We start from the raw sequence: 17,676 nt of genomic DNA on the forward strand, positions 1-17,676 counted from the left end.
ATCTCAAAGCAAAAAACCCAAAGATAGGGAACTTGCAATTTATTTTTCACGCACACACCTATATAACAAACAATATAATACCGTTTCTTAAACTATAATTTATATTTTTTTGCTATAGTACGGAAGATGACCACTCTCAAAAAAAGTGAACAATGCAATCTCTGTAATCGACTGCTGCAAGCCGTTCAACATTTTTGCTTCAACACCTGCATGTTCCTTGCTTTGCACGTTTATGCTAGAATGAGAACAAAACAGTCTTTATGTTTTTTGTCAACTACTCACACATGTACCTAACCTATAAGATATATATTTTGTCACCTTGGCTACAAGGCCAACATGTCTGTGAACTATATGTTACTTTTGTTTCTTCTATATATTAGGGAACCCAAACGTTTCGTTTTGTCCTGTTAATTGTACAATGCAGTTGAAGATGATGCATTCAAGCCCCGCAGCATCGCCCGGGCATTTTTTCTAGTTTGTAACTATAGTTAATGGATTTCGATGAATCTGAGAAGAAGGATTGAAAGGAAAAGAGATGAGAAGCAAAATGGAAAATGTTGCACCAGCCTCCTTTTCGATTCAATTCCGCCCACTAAATAAAAATGGGATAATGCTAGGAAGATCAAAATATTATACTAAATTTGCAAATTAAATAATTTTTCTAAGGACGTTAATCAACGCTTAAGTAATAATCCAATCATCAACAACCACATAAGACAAATTTAGCCGTTATGACAGCTGGCACAATCCTAGCCTATGAGCTAGTCTAATCTCAGCCATCAATTCAATTCAAACAAATAAGAACAAGACGTAAAGAACTTAACTCTAAAGAAGTCAGCTTCAAGGCTTGATCACTAAAAGTACACACCTGATCGAAAAGGAATAAAAAACAACTTTACAACCCACACGGATAAGTAAATACTGACTACGTACAAACCACAGGTGAAGAAAGAAATACGCCAAAAAGAAAAAAAACTAAATAGAAGAGCTCTAAAAAAATACAGAAACCAACTCAAAACTCAAAAGAGTCACAAACTCCACCACAGAAAATCACCATTTCTTCCTCCTCCCTTGTCCTAAGTCTTACCATTACATCAGTGATGATGCGCCAAATACCTCAATCCCCATTGCCCCTTGACCCACAGATACAACCCCATATCCTCCCACCTCTCCTGGATGCTGCCACCGCCTTCTCCTCCTCTTCCTCATGTCTCGACTGCTTGAGATCACTCAAAATTGCCTTATCAGCCACCGCCTCCTTTTCCTCGTAGCTTGAGGCCACCATATCACTCAAAGTCAAAGGTGCGGTGCTCTGAAACTGATCCACATACCCCAAAGTGCTGAAAATTTGCCGTTTTGGGTGGGAACCCGTTGATCCATGATTGTTGTCTTGATGTGTACCAGTTCCCTCTAGCATACTCTCTACCTCAAGGAACTCCAATTGTCGCTGCCTTGTCTCTTCCTCATAGCTTGACTCCTCATGAGCAGTCAAAATTTCTGAATCATCGCTCCAGGTCAGAAGGGATTCCTCATCAGCCATTGCCTCTTTTTGCTCATTGTTTGGGCCCACAATATCAATCACAGGTGCAGTGCTTCGAAACTGAGCCAAATCCCCCAAAGTGCTAAAAAACCGCTGTTTTGGGCGGTAACGGCCCGTTGGTCCATGGTTGTTGTCTTTACGTATACCAGCTCCCTTTATGTTAAGGCGCTTCAAATACCACAAGTCCTGAGGCAACTTAGAAAGTTTTGAGCACCCACAGAGTGTGAGCCATTCGAGACTTAACAAATTGCAGATGCTGTCCGGAAGATAGACCAGGCTTTTGCAATTTTTCAAATTTAACGACACTAGCCCCTGAAGCCGTTCAATTGATGCGGGAAGCTCTCTGATAGATGTTTCATCCAAATCAAGGCTGGCTAATCGTTCCATATTTTCTAATATGTCTGGAAACACCTTAAACTTTTTACAACCAGAAAGAGAGAGATAATTTAGGGACTTGAGTTGACAAATGCTACTTGTAAGACTGTTAAAGCATTTGCTATACCGTAGCGTCAAAGTAGCAAGTCCCGTAAGACTATAAATTATGGATGGCAATACTTCAATTGGAATCCCTGAAAACTTTTCAATTTTTCGGCCCCAAGAGGTTTGGTGATATTCAAGCTCTGTAAGATTTTTGAATATTGATGAGTCTTCTGTAAACTCCGCCTATGTAATTTTACATTGCCGGTCCCAAGCCCGGATAAAGGAGGAGGGGGAGGGCGTCAGGTAGTCGACAGCCGGCACTCCATGATCACGTCGAATCCTTATGAAAATGAATCCAGAACAAAATCGCGCTAAAGCTAGGGCGTCACCCGTAAGTGGCGCGCTGTGTGGCCCGAGCACAGTGATAAGTGAGCAAGGGTCGCTGTATCTCCATCGGCACCCGGATGCAGTGTTAAATGAGCAAGGGGGCCGTAGAAACTTCTTTTCGAACGACTCCACTCAAAGTTGTTTGGGAGCATATGCTCCTATCAACTTTACACGGGACACACAAAAGAAGTACTTTGATCCTATTAGACGGGGGAGGGTGAAGAAGCTAGGACAGAAGGGTAGAGTTCAAGAGAGCAAAATGCGTTTAGGAACGTGGAATATAGGAACCTTAACGGGAAAATCTATGGAAGTAGTGGAAGTTATGGTGAGGAGAAGGATAAATATTATGTGCCTACAAGAAACTAAGTGGGTTGGTAGTAAGGCAAAGGATCTAGAAAACTCAGGGTTTAAACTTTGGTATTCGGGCACAAATAGAACGAGAAACGGTGTTGGCATCATCGTGGACAAGACCTTGACACAAGATGTTGTAGATGTCAAGAGGGTAGGAGATAGAATCATGGCAATCAAGATTGTAATAGGACAAGAACTTATCAATGTGATTAGTGCGTACGCACCTCAAGTAGGGTTGGATACGAGTTCGAAGGAGAAATTTTGGGAAGACCTTGGAGACTTGGTGCAAGGAATTGCTCAGACGGAGAAGTTATTTATAGGAGGAGATCTAAATGGACACGTGGGCAGGGAGACAGGCAACTATGGAGGTTTCCATGGTGGCCATGGTTTTGGGGAGAGAAACGAGGATGGGGAAGCTATCTTGGATTTTGCAATGGCATATGATCTCTTCTTAGCCAACACCTTCTTTAAGAAGAGAGAAGAACATGTGATCACCTACAAGAGTGGGTCGTCAAAAACACAAATAGATTTTCTTCTAATGAGGAAAGGGGATCGTATAACTTGTAAAGATTGCAAAGTTATACCAGGAGAGAGCGTGGCTAATCAACATCGCTTGTTGGTGATGGATGTACATATCAAAAGAGGGAGACAAAAGATCAAGACTTGGAAGTGCCCAAGGACTAGATGGTGGAATCTAAAAGAAGAAAAACAAGCCATTTTCAAAGAGAATGTAATCACCCAATGTGTGTGGGATAGAGAGGGGGAAGCTAGCCAAATGTGGGATTCCATGGCTAGTTGTATCCGAAAAGTAGCAAAAGAGGTATTAGGAGAGTCCAAGGGCTTTGCCCCACACCAAAAGGAATCTTGGTGGTGGAATGAGGAGGTACAAACAAAGGTGAAGGCTAAGAAGGAATGTTGTAAAGCCTTATACAAGGAGAGGACCGATGAAAATGGTGAAAGGTATAGAAAAGCGAAGCAAGAGGCGAAGAAAGCGGTCAGAGAAGCTAAGTTAGCGGCTTACGACGATATGTATAAACGACTAGATACCAAAGAAGGAGAGTTTGATATCTATAAACTAGCTAGAGCAAGGGAAAAGAAGACAAGGGACCTAAACCAAGTGAGGTGCATCAAGGATGAGGATGGAAAGGTTCTTGCTACAGAGAACGCGGTTAAAGACAGATGGAGAGGTTATTTTCATAATATTTTCAATGAAGGACATGAAAGGAGTGCTTCTTTAGGGGAGTTGAGTAACTCAGAAGAGTGTAGAAACTACTCTTTTTATCGTCGAATCCGGAAGGAAGAAGTGGTTGTAGCTTTGAAGAAGATGAAGCATAGAAAAGCAATAGGCCCAGACGATATACCAATCGAAGTGTGGAAAGTTTTGGGAGAGACAGGTATAACATGGCTCACTGACCTTTTCAATAGGATTTTGAAAACGAAGAAGATGCCAAATGAGTGGCGAACGAGCACTTTGGTGCCTATCTACAAGAATAAGGGCGACGTACAAAATTGCATGAACTATAGGGGTATTAAGTTAATGAGTCATACAATGAAGCTCTGGGAGAGAGTCATTGAGCATAGATTGAGGCAAGAGACACGGGTTTCGGACAACCAATTCGGGTTCATGCCAGGGCGCTCAACCATGGAGGCAATCTATCTCTTACGAAGATTGATGGAAAGATATAGAGATGGGAAAAAGGATTTACACATGGTCTTTATAGATTTGGAAAAAGCGTATGATAGGGTCCCAAGAGACATTCTTTGGAGGATCTTAGAGAAGAAAGGAGTACGAGTAGCATATATCCAAGCTATAAAGGATATGTATGAAGGAGCAAAGACTGCCGTAAGAACTCATGAAGGACAAACCGAAAGCTTTCCCATAACTGTAGGATTACATCAAGGCTCATCCTTAAGTCCTTACCTTTTTGCGTTGGTAATGGATGAGTTAACATGACATATTCAAGATGATATTCCTTGGTGTATGCTTTTCGCAGACGATATAGTGTTGATAGATGAAACTCAGGAAGGGGTAAATGCAAAGCTTAACCTTTGGAGAGAAGTGTTGGAATCTAAAGGTCTTCGCCTAAGCCGATCAAAGACAGAATATATGGAGTGCAAGTTCAGTGCAGATGGAGGCCAAAACGAGTTAGGGGTGAGGATCGGAGATCAAGAAATACCAAAGAGCGACCGTTTTCGTTACCTAGGATCTATCTTGCAAAAGAACGGAGAATTAGATGGAGATCTCAACCATAGAATACAAGCTGGATGGATGAAGTGGAAGAGTGCATCTGGCGTGTTGTGTGACCGCCGTATGCCACTGAAGCTCAAGGGAAAATTTTATAGGACGGCAATAAGGCCGGCGATGCTGTATGGCACATAATGTTGGGCGGTGAAGCATCAACACGTACACAAAATGGGTGTAGCGGAGATGAGGATGCTTCGTTGGATGTGTGGGCACACGAGAAAGGATAAGATTAGGAATGAGGATATCCGGGGTAAAGTAGGAGTAGTCGAAATTGAAGGAAAGATGAGAGAAAATCGGTTACGGTGGTTTGGACATGTGCAAAGAAGGCCTACTGACGCTCCGATTAGAAGATGCGACTATGGGACAGAGGTTCAGAGCTGAAGGGGTAGAGGAAGACCTAGGAAAACTTTGGAAGAGACTCTAAGAAAAGACTTAGAGTACTTGGATCTAACGAAGGACATGACACAGGACCGAGCACAATGGCGTTCTAAGATTCATATAGCCGATCCCACTCAGTGACTTGGATTTTCCAATTCTCCAACCGAGAAGTTTTCCTCACTCGAAAAATTAAGGGAACACTACCCCAACCTACATGCTCCACTCAGAAAGCTTCAACATACAAGCTTCAACAAAAGAAAATTCAAAGAACTTAGCGAAGAAGGCTTTGGTGTATTTAACACAATACGTTGAAATGAAGGAAAACTTATTTATTGATATCCCCGATAAGCTACAAATATGTACATATACATGAGTCAAAATAAACAAACAAGATGGAGCCTTCACAAAGGTTGCTTAGGAGAAGTCTCAGCAGTCGGTAGAGCCCCAGAAAGAGAAGGCATCGGAGGGGGATCATTCGGAGCCTCAGTACTGGACAGAACCCTAGAAGGAGGAGGCATCAGAGGTTGATCATTTGGAGCTTCATTACGCGGTACAGCCCCAGAAGACGAAGGCAATAATTGCCTTTGGAACAAACCCACAAATCTCTGATGATCAAGTAAAACCTGACCATCAGTTTCTTTCATCTGGTCAAGCTTCCTCTTCATGTTTGTAGCATAGTCATGTGCGAGCCGGTGCAACTGTTTATTCTCATGCTTGAGCCCTCTAATCTCCTGTTTGAGACTCATCACTTCGGCCGCCAATGATTCAACTTGGCGGGTTCGAGCAAATAGGCGTTGGGCCATATTAGACACAGAACCTGCACACTGAACACTGAGAGCCAGTGAATCCTTAACAGCTAACTCATCAGACCGTTTGGAAAGTAGTCTGTTATCTTTTGGAGTGAGAAGGTTCCTGGCCACCACCGCAGCGGTCATATCATTCTTCATCACGGAATCCCCAACGGTAAGAGGACCAGTAGGGGAGACGAAGGATGGGCACCATATGTTGTCTGGAGAAGGCGGGGCTGCCTCTTCAACAAGGTTCAAGTCAAAACGACGGTCGGAGGGGCCAGACATTTTCAAAGGTATTGAAGAGAGAAGAGGTCGGACAAATCAAGATCTTAGAAGTGCAAGAATGGAGCTTCTACTGGTGGAGATTCAAGTGTGCTTTGGAACTTAATGCCAGCCCCTATAAAAAGCTGCACTCGACGGAGCTTCAGACATCGAAGAGGCGTTTGCTTTCTCAAAAGCTGGGCTGCTTAGAGACCACGAGGGTTGATCTCATAAATCGAAGAGGTGTTTGCTTTCTCAAAAGTTGGGCTGCTCAAAGACCACGAAAGCCGATCTTAGAAATCGAAGAGGCGCTCGCTTCCTCAAAAGCTGGGCTCCTCAGAGACCACGAGGGCCGATCTCAGAAATCGAAGAGGCACCTACTTTTCCAGCTTTGTCAGCACCTGTCACACGCACACTCAGCTTTGCGGAAATTATGGGTATTCTGTCGAAGACTTCTGGGGAAGTAGAAAACAAATGAATCTTACTGTCCAATCACCCACTTCCCACACGCAGCAATAGCTCATGGGTACCACAGATAACTTTGCCAAAGTTCTCTGCCAAAGTTGAGCACGTGAAGCTTGCAGCTCCCACTACATCGCTCTGACCAAGAAGGGTAAAAGAATAGCAAAGAAACAGCACTAACAAAATTTAGACCCATAAATTTTGAAGGTCTAGCTACCATATTATTACCCACAAGGGTAAAGGAACAGTACCACTGTTGGATAATTGGAAAGTCCCTGTGTGTCAACCTCTGTGTCTCGTGGCAAGGTAGACTAGCAAACATGCTCAACCTTTACTCACATTCGAGAAAACACTCCCAATAAGATTGCTTGCTCCAAAATCGAAGAGGCACCGTCCTCCGAATCTCGAGAGCCAGACTCCCAACATGACTACTTTCTCAAAAATCAAAGAGAGGGTAAAGGAACAGTACCATTGCTGGATAATTGGAAAGTCCCTGTGTGTCAACCTCTGTGCTTCGTGGCAAGGTAGACTAGCAAACATGCCCAACCTTTACTCACATTCGAGAAAACACTCCCAACAAGATTGCTTGCTCCAAAATCGAAGAGGCACCGCCCTCCGAATCTCGAGAGCCAGACTCCCAACATGATTACCTCCCCGAATCTCGAGAGCCAGACCCCCAGCATGATTGCTTTCTCAAAAATCGAAGAGGCATCGTTCTCCAAATCAATCGAAGAGGCGCTCGCTTTCTCAAAAGCTGGGCTGCTCAGAGACCACGAGGGCCGATCTCAGAAATCGAAGAGGCACCTTCTTTTCTAGCCTTGTCAGCACCTGTCACACGCACACTCAGCTTTGCGGAAATTATGGGCATTCTGTCGAAGACTTCTGGTGAAGTAGAAAGCACATGAATCTTACTGTTCAATCACCCACTTCCCACACGCAACAATAGCTCATGGGTACCACAGATAACTTTGTCAAAGTCTCTGCCAAAGTTGAGCACGTGAAGCTTGCAGCTCCCACTACATCGCTCTGACCAAGAAAGGTAAAAGAATAGCAAAGAAACAGCACTAACAAAGTTTAGACACATAAATTTTGAAGGTCTAGCTACCATATTATTACCCACAAGGGTAAAGGAACAGTACCACTGCTGGATAATTGGAAAGTCCCTGTGTGTCAACCTCCGTGCTTCGTGGCAAGGTAGACTAGCAAACATGCCCAACCTTTACTCACATCCGAGAAAACACTCCCAACAAGATTGCTTACTCCAAAATCGAAGAGGCACCGCCTTCCGAATCTCGAGAGCCAGACTCCCAACATGATTACTTTCTCAAAAATCGAAGAGACACTACTCCCCGAATCTCGAGAGCCAGACCCCCACCATGATTGCTTTCTCAAAAATCGAAGAAGCATCGTTCTTCGAATCTCGAGAGCCAGATACCACATACCACTTTTTCAAAGTGCTCTGACAGAGTTAAAACATGTGAAGCTGGCAGCTCCCACTACCGTGCTATGACCAAGCAGGGTAAAGGAATAGCATTACTACTTGTTGTTAGGGAGACTCCTATATATGTCGACCTCCATCCCCAACGGACAGGCAGACCTGCAAAAATGCTCAACCCTTCCTCATATCTGAGAGGGCACTCCCAACGAAACCTTTCGAAATATTCAGCTTTCTTTCCCCCCGATAATACCTCTGCAAACAAGCTATACTAGAGCAAGAATATCTCATATCATCAGGGTTAAAAGCAAGAGTATCCCATATCATGCTTTTTCCCTGTCTTTTCCTTTGGCCTTGTTTTTACCTGCAAGACAAGGAGAAAGAGAGCAATCAGTCAGCACTTGAAATCAAGCTCCCAGCCAGGAACTGACAGCCTGGAACCCCTTACCTGATTACTTACCTGGCATTGCTCTCGAGTACTCATCTTCAACATTTTATGTTGCCAGGGAAGATACCGCATCTGCTTGAGGAACAGATAGGGCAAGTGCGAAGGATACAAGGAAGCATGTGGAGACAAGCGTAACAGCACACATGCCGATCCATCCATTACTCTGTCAAAAGCAAAAGTATCCCATATCAGCAGGGTCGAACGTACTCTAGATTTGATGGACTTGTTTTGACCCTCAAATTCTTCAGTCGGCCTTGTACTCTGGAGGAAACCAGAAAACCCTCCAGCTCAGTTCAAGAATAAGCCTGTGGAAAGTTACTTCTTCAAAAGCAAAAGTATCCCATATCATCTCTTCTCATTTTTCTTCTCTTTATCCTTCATGCTGCTGCAAGATGGGGAGAAGGTGAACAATCAGCCGGAGCTCTGATTGCTTACCTTGTCTGTCACCTCTTTCAGCAAATCCCCTAGCTCGGCGACTTGGGGGACTCCTACTACATGGTTTGTATCGCGCTTGACCAAGCCTGAAACTACAAGTAAGCTTCAAGTGAAATTGATACATTACCTTGTGCATCTCCACCAGTTAAAGATACCACCCCTGGATGGAGGAAGAGTACTTCCAGAGAAGCTGCCACATCTACCTATGAGACAGATAAGGCAAGTCAAGAGGATACCACACTCCAATACTTAGAAGTTTCGTGATTACGAGATCATTCTCCCACAATATTTCCCAATGTCATTTGTACTCTAATGTCATTTGTACTAAATCATTCACTTGTACTCACTAAAGGAGAGCTTGAACCTATGTACTTGTGTAAACCCTTCACAATTAATGAGAACTCTTCTATTCCGTGGACGTAGCCAATCTGGGTGAACCACGTACATCTTGTGTTTGCTTTCCTATCTCTATCCATTTATATACTTATCCACACTAATGACCGGAGCAATTTAGCGAAGATCACAAAAAACGACCGTTTTCGCTACCTAGGATCTATCTTACAAGAGAACGGAGAATTAGATGGAGATCTCAACCATAGAATACGAGCTGGATGGATGAAATGTAAGAGTGCATCCATCATGTTGTGTGACCGTCGTAGGCCACTGAAGCTCAAGGGAAAATTTTATAAGACGGCAATAAGGCCAGCGATGTTGTATGGCACAGAATGTTGGGCGGTGAAACATCAACACGTACACAAAATGGGTGTAGCAGAGATGAGGATGCTTCGTGGGATGTGTGGGCACACGAGAAAGGATAAGATTGAGAATGAGGATATCCGAGGTAAAGTAGGAGTAGCCGAAATTGAAGGAAAGATGAGAGAAAATCGGTTCCGGTGATTTGGACATGTGCAAAGAAGGCCGACTGACGCTCCGGTTCGAAGATGTGACTACGGGACAGAGGTTCAGGGCCGAAGGGGTAGAGGAAGACCTAGGAAAACTTTGGAAGAGACTCTAAGAAAAGGCTTAGAGTACTTGGATCTAACGGAGGACATGACACAAAACCGAGCGCAATGGCGTTCTAGGATTCATATAGCCGACCCCACTTAGTGGGAAAAGGCTTTGTTGTTGTTGTTGTTGTTGTTGATGAGTCTTCTGTAATTATAGTCCAATCTAAATGAAGCTCTGATAGGTTCTCCATAACTTCTAGAATCTCTGGAAAATTCTTCAGATTTGAGCAGCCAGAAACATTCAGGGCTTGAAGAGATCTCATTTGAATGTTGCCTGGAAGAATCTGTAATCTTCTGCAATCCTTCAGGTTCAAAGTAACGAGTCCCGTAAAAATTTTAATAGACGAGGGCAGTTCTGAAATTGCAATCTCATCTAAATTAAGCTCTAATAGGTTCTTCATAACTTCATGAATTTCTGGAAACTTCTCCAGATTTGAGCAACCGGAAAGATTAAGGGTTTGAAGAGAGCTCATCTGAATACCGCTTGGAAGGCTATGAAGTTTCTTGCACTTCTCTAGACTCAAATGCTCAAGGTTTTCAAGAGATGAAATTGATGGGCAAAGGTCTCCAACAGATGTCTCATCCAAGCGAAGCTCTCTTAATCCTTCCATATTTCCAACATTTTCTGGAAAGGCCCTGAGCTTTGAACAACCAGAAAGATAAAGAAATTTAAGGGACTTTAGTTGAACAATACTGCTTGGAAGAATCTCAAGTTCTCTGCAATATTCAAGATTCAAAGTAACAAGCCCCGTAAGATTGTGAATTGACCGAGGCAGTTCTTTTATTGCAGTCCCTTGCAAATAAAGCTTTGAAAGCTTCTCCATAACTTCTGAAATCTCTGGAAACTTTTCAAGTATTGAGCAAAAAGAGAGATTAAGGGTTTCAAGAGATTTCATACAAATGTTGCTTGAAAAGGTCTTGAGTTTGCCGCACCAACTTAAATCCAAGAGGACAAGTTTTTCAAGAGCAGAAATGGAAGGGTGAATCTCAAATAAACTTGTACAACCACCAAGATTTAGTTTCTCAAGATTCTTCGCCTTAGTGAAGTCAGGAGTAAGCTTTAGGTGATAAGAGCCTTTTAAATTGAAAATTTTCAATTTTTCCAGAGGCTGTCAATATACATGTAGGAAAATATGAATTACTTACATAATAAGGCATATAAAAACCAAAACATGTAAAAGCAATATATATGCAAATGATGAACGTACCTTGGTTCCTTTCCAGAGATGTTCAACCATACTATATTGCATGTCAATGTCAACAAGATTCTCTGGGTTAAAATAGGGGGATAAAGACTTTAGGGGACATTTGTGCCAGAACAGATAACTTAACTTTTCAGAGAGAAACGTTAAATTCTCGTATTCCCATTGCTCATCTTTCTGCTCCAAGAATCGTGGTGCTAAATAGTGGGTGTAAATTTTGAGTAGTCTTAGTTTTGTCATTTCGACAAAAGCATTATCTAATTCCACAATATTGGTTGAGTGTGGCCAACGAACAACTATGCTTTCAACAGCTTTCGTAGCCTGCATAACCAAAATTGCAAATCAAATGAGTATGAACTTAAGATTATAACGCTTAATGCACATATTTCTCATGAATTGGATTTTGGTCAAAGTTGAAGCTTTATACTTTTTTTTAATTGTAATTTTAAAAAATTATTTTATTAAATGGACGGATAGCATTCAAAGCAATTACACACGAGAAATGCTTAGGAGACTCTCAAAAGTGTGACTTTTCATGAACTATCTGCTACCTCATGTTTTTTGCGCAATTATAATGTTAGCATGGGAATTGACGTTAAACTGTAAAGTGACAAAGAGTTTATGGAGAGTCCCACTTTTAGAGAGCCTCCTTAGCATTTCTCATTACATTAATTTAAGGGAGGAGGGAGTTTCGAACTCAACACATACGGGTTGAAACCCAACACCCTATCCACTTAAAGATATTGGACCACATGCAAAACTGAAGCTTTTTACTTAAGACTACTACAAAAGGAAAAGAAAAAGAACAAAAAAAAAGAGGTCATGAATATAATGTATCTCTTACCGTTTTTTGAGTTAGCACATGACAAACATCTTCATAGTTCCACAACCTACTGCGCCTCCCAGGCTCTTTAATAGATTCCTGGCGTACGATTTCGCAACCCATTTCCTCTAGTAAATCATGCATCTCGAGTACACCGTCAGATGAGATAGCAACAAGAGCTCTCCTAACTAGAACGTCCAATCCGGTATGGGGATGGAAGCCACAACCCTCCAAAATCCTTGTTGCATCGTCTTTCTTCATTTGTTTAAAGAAACATGCAATATCAAGAAATATTTCCCTTTGTAAACCATCTAGTCCATCAAAGCTTGTTCTAAGGACTTTCTGAATTCCCAGGTGCGGGTTTCTCGCTATTTTCTTTAACTCGTCTTTCCACACAAGTACACTTTTGTTATCAAGAAATGCTCCCAAGATTTTAAGTGCTAAAGGCAGGCCTTGAGCATACTTTATGAAATGGCTTGAAAGATCAATTTGTTCTTCTGTAGGTTGCATTGTACTGAAAGCGTACTACATAAACAGCTCGCGAGCGTCACTGTCATTTAACAACTCGGGCTTATATATTTGATCACCAAGTCTACTTAGTGACTGGTTATCTCTAGTTGTTATAATGATTCGACTTCCTCCACCAAATGAGAGTTGCTTTCCAATTAAGGCTTCAATTTGGGATGAATTCTCCACATTATCAAGAACAACTAAAACTTTTTTCTTACCAACTCTTTCCATCATCTTCTGAAAACCATTTCTCAAAATCTCTGAACTCCCCACCTTCGTATTCGTGATACTAGATAGAAGTTGTGCCTGCATATCTAGTGGTGCTTCACCTGCATCGGTTGACGGAAAACGTCCCTTGACATTTTCAAGAAAGCAACCACCTTCGAAGTGATGATTGATTTTGTCATACATAGCTCTAGCGATGGTGGTTTTGCCGATACCACCCATACCCCATATTCCAACAAAGCGAACGGTATCCACCTCTGGACATAATAATGAATCCATTTTCTGTAAGCGGGAATCCATTCCAACCAAGCCATTCTTTTCACTTGATGAGGTATTGATCAATTTCTTAAAAATATCATCTACAATCAACTCAATAAGCTTGGCATCATCCCTGCCAAATATGAAAAACAGTATTGTGAAGTCCTGCGATTGATAGTTATATACAGTGAACACTCATGCTCATCATCACATACTGTCATTGAAAATTTGGACTAGTCATCTTTTAGGTAAAGAAAGTGGACTCTGATTCTCTCCACATATTTTATAGACCTTTTAATCGTGGCCGTGTATATATTGATCTTGCGGTCAAGAATTGATTTAACTTGTTCTTTTTTTACTTATTCATGCTGGACGACGTCATTTGTACATTATGCCTCTTCGCTTTGTTGCTCTTCACACCTGCTCTTTCCTCATCATGAAGGAGGGAGAAAACAGATTTTGTGCGAACAAAGACTTCGTCCCACGTGAAAAAGTAAATAAAAAACAAGCGAATTCTTCACCGCAAGATCAATATCAATGGCACCTAAGATTTCAAATCAATCTTCATTTGGCGATAATTTTTTTAATTAGTTTCCTCTTCCCTTCTCATGGCAAAGATCTAGGTGTGGTGGTATGGAGTTTTGCAGAGAGTTGGTGAGTCTTCAATTTTGTAGGGTTGGTTGGGAAGCAAGTCTTGGTTCTAGTTGTATTAACACTAACAACAACTTTAACATTAACATTTTAACACTATCTGCATGAATAATATCACAAATTACAAAATAAAAAAAAAAGTAGAATCGTAATCTTAAATGAAATAAGAAAACCCCTTAATATGTTGTAAACTAGTAAATTAAAATGGACCAAAACAGGAAATTAAATAGCTAAACTTCTAAACTAGTAAACTAATTAATAAGATTATAGAGAGGAGTGAGAGTTACTGGTAATTTCGCGAATCCCAGCCAGATAAATTGGGGGCTCTTTGTAGAGCGGATCTCCATTGCCGCACCTCTTCCATGTCGGCATTAGGATCATGTTCATGTTTAGAAAAAGCTTCCCCAAAACTGCCCTCGAGTTTACGAACATGAGATGGATCTACTTCGTAGAAAATAGGAATGACAATCTGCTTCTTCTGATCCATGCATTGCAGGATCTGGACGAGTTCTTTCAAGCACCATGTTGAAGAAGCATAGTTTTGAGAAAAAACTACAATCGAAAGCCTCGAGTCACGAATGGATGTCAGTAGCTGCGAAAGGTCGTTGCCTTTTCTGAGCTCTTCGGCGTCAATGAAGGCGTTGACTGCGTTCTGAACTAGAGCTTTGTACAGATGGCTCACGAAGATCTTGCGAGTGTCTTCGCCTCTGAAATTCAGGAAGACATCATACTTCCAATCAAAAATGGAAGAACAAGAAGCCATGAACAAGAACAAGATCTTGTTGGATTAGATGGATGCTCAACGAGAAAGAGAAGGACAAAGAAGATGGATTTTCAAGGGGTAGCTCGGAATGATTCCAAAGTTCAACGGTCACCTCGGCTTAAAAGTCCAAGAGAGGTGCAACACTTACGCTCTGCCTAAAAAATAATTGAGTTAATTTGTGCCGCAGGATTGTATATGAACGGCCAGGGTAAAACCGTCCTCTGGCTCCACCCAAGAAGGATCCGGAGAGGATCGGAGTCCACCTTACACAATCGTGTCACTATTGTTGACCAAAAAAATAAAACAAACCAATCATTCTACAATAAGGCCCTGTTTGGCACACCGTATAAGGCACCGGATAGTACTAATAATACGGTGTACGGTGTTTGGTGCCGTTTGGATTAAATAGGCACCGGATTAAATAATCTGGGCCCACATTTTTTATCCGGCGTTTACCCGACTGCTTATACCGTCCAAATTCACGGTATAATTTAGTTGGCCTCGCTCTCCTTCCTCTCCGCTCGCTCTCCGCTCGAACTCGACCCCCTCTCTCTCGCCCTCTCTCTCGCCTTCTCGAACTCGACCAACTCTGCCATTTTCAGCTCTGCCGTACCGAAGTGGCAGATTTTGGCGCCGAGCACGAGGTGGTCCTACTCGGAGACGATGATGCTGGAGCTCTTGATGTGGTTGTGGATGAATGTAGAGTCGAGGCCGGAGCAGTGGTGGATGTAATTGAGGCCGTGGGCGAGGTTGGTAGCGATCTGCATTCGGGAGAGCCACAACAACATGACGGTGTAGCTCGGGTTCTTCGGGTTGTGGGACTTGCGCTGGAAGACGACGGCGTCTTCAGAGCGGATGAAGCAGCGCCAGGAGGAGGAGGAGAGGTGATGGTGGGGGAGGAAGTTGGAGGTCGCGGAGCGGATCTCAGAGAGGTCGTAGATTTGGGGGTTTTGAGGGAAGGAGGATTTAAAGGATTTGAGGGAGGCGACGGAGGAGGAGGTGGAGGATTTGGAGAAGTTGTAGCTGGAGTTGTCGATGGTGGTGCTGAAAATGGCGGACCAAACGAAGAAGAAGAATGGAAAGAGGGAGGGATTTGGGGGTTGCGGCGGAGAGATCTGGGAAAAGAGATGATTTCTGTTTTTTTTTTTTAAATTTTATTTGAAGTTTGATTCTCCTATCCGATATAATACCAAACACAGTATAAATAATACGGTCAATAATCTGATACTGCACCAAACGCCCGACTAATTTAGTCAGTACTATCCGGTGACTATTTATCCTATCCAACAGAAATAGTCAGTACAGTCCGACCTGCCAAACGAGGCCTAAAAATCAACTAATTAATGAGCCGTCTCAAAAAAATATCTTATTTACCTCCATATTATTAAATTTAGTATTTGGGACTTTAAAGCCTGATAATTTCATGCCAAGTTATAAATGCATGGTTCTAGTAGACGACTGATAGATTTATATTTTCAGTATATGTGTATGCTAGTGGGACAAGGACGTTATCGCTAATGGGGACATGAAGATGCGCCGGCACTAGAATCCAGATGTGTTTTATACTGATTGGGGTACAATTTGTATGTTGGTTGTGCATCATTTCTTTACAAAATTTAATTTTTATTTTATTTTAATGAACAATATTATCTACATTAAGGGATAGGGGATAAGTTTACCTTCCCAATGACTAACAATAATATGGTTCAAATTCGTTTTTGGTGATATTATATATATTTGTGTTTGTCTGCAGGAACCTATGAACTTGAAGTTCATACTCCTTTCAAAACCCGAAGTATTTCAAAACATGCCTTGTTTGAAAACCCGAAGTTTTTCTTAAAACATCACCCATGAAAACCCGAAGTTTTTTCTTGTAACTTTAAACCAATAAATGTCTATTAGAATCTGAACATTCTACTCCTATGTGAGTGGATTGATTTGTCTCCATTACACTAACCACATTCTCGTCCATTTATTTTGTGACATGGACATGTCAAATTTGAACAAACTCGACTTCATCGTTTTATAGGTCTGTGGAAGAAACTACCTCAAGTGGGTTCAAGATATGAAGTTCCACCTCACCGCAAAGAATTTGTGCCCAGCTATTGAAGTTGAGACGGATAACTCCGTTGGCGAAGCTGAGAAAGCCATTGCTATAATCTTCATCCGAAGATATATTCATGATGCACTGCAAACCGAGTACCTTGCTGAGGAAGATCCACGAGCACTTTGGGTCGTTATAGCTGATCATTTCGATAACCAAATGGACATCTTCTTGCCTGAAGCAAGACACGATTAACAACATATGCGCTTCCAAGACTTTAAGCTTGTGAATGAGTATAATTTTGAAGTTTGTTGAATCTGATCACTTCTCAAGTTCTGTAACAAGGACTTGACCGAAAAAATGATCTTCTGGAGAATAGCTATTTGGCCTTCTCTACGACCAATATTGTCCTGCAAAAATAATATAAGGCTCAGAAGTTCACTAAGTTTTTGGATTTGATCTTTGTTTTACTTCTTGCTCAAAAGCTGAATTAGTTATTGATGAAGAATCATCAAGCCCAACCTACTAGGGCGACCGTTGTGCCTGAAGCACACCATAGCGAGAACCAACGCCCAAAATGCCATTCTAGGCATGGTAGGGGTGGCCAGAAGCCACCTCTTCTAGGTCAACGAGCCAAGGCCTATCTAAAGGAAGAAATCGAGCCCAGAAGTGTTCTAACCTCACTCCCAAGGTCTCGAACTTCAAGAATAAGGGCAAAACACCTGATACCATGGATGCAAATATATGCTACCATTGTGGTTCAAATGACCATTGGTCCTATGTTTGTCTTGCTCCCTCGAAGCTTGTAGTTAAATATCATTCTCGTCGTAAGAAGTTTGAATCAAACTTTATGCAAGTAGATGAACCGGATAATACCCAGATATAGGTTTTTGATTTTTCAAGAGGTTGTTACCCCTGAGGAAGATTTGAATCTTAGGACCATTTTTTAGTTGAATTTTAGACCCCTGGAGCCGAATTCCACTAAGTGGCTGAAACCCTCTTTGTTTTTTTGTTTAAGTTTGAGAAATTTTCCTTTATGT

At 42.0% G+C, this 17,676-nt stretch overlaps 2 protein-coding genes across 3 annotated transcripts; both read right to left on the reverse strand.

The window, feature by feature from the left end:
• Positions 1 to 640: 640 nt before the first annotated feature.
• On the reverse strand, positions 641 to 14,691 carry LOC103454611 (disease resistance protein RPV1-like). 2 transcript variants are annotated; one of them, XM_070805445.1, is made up of 4 exons: positions 14,117 to 14,690; positions 12,207 to 13,311; positions 11,369 to 11,683; positions 641 to 1,957 (listed from the first exon to the last, which is right to left on the reverse strand). In XM_070805445.1, the coding sequence occupies exons 2-4, from the start codon at positions 12,693 to 12,695 to the stop codon at positions 1,118 to 1,120; spliced, it is 1,644 nt and encodes a 547-aa protein (XP_070661546.1). In that variant the 5' UTR covers positions 12,696 to 13,311; positions 14,117 to 14,690; the 3' UTR covers positions 641 to 1,117. The 2 variants fall into 2 exon arrangements, with proteins under 2 accessions (XP_070661546.1, XP_070661545.1); XM_070805444.1 differs by having other exon boundaries at positions 820 to 11,269; positions 14,117 to 14,691.
• Positions 12,711 to 14,592, reverse strand: LOC139187793 (TMV resistance protein N-like). Its single transcript, XM_070804388.1, has 2 exons — positions 14,117 to 14,592; positions 12,711 to 13,311 (listed from the first exon to the last, which is right to left on the reverse strand). Exons 1-2 carry the CDS (start codon positions 14,590 to 14,592, stop codon positions 12,711 to 12,713), a joined length of 1,077 nt encoding a protein of 358 aa, XP_070660489.1.
• Positions 14,692 to 17,676: the final 2,985 nt, after the last annotated feature.

This window comes from Malus domestica, chromosome 09 (genome assembly GCF_042453785.1).
Source record: "Malus domestica chromosome 09, GDT2T_hap1".
NCBI lineage: Eukaryota > Viridiplantae > Streptophyta > Magnoliopsida > Rosales > Rosaceae > Malus > Malus domestica.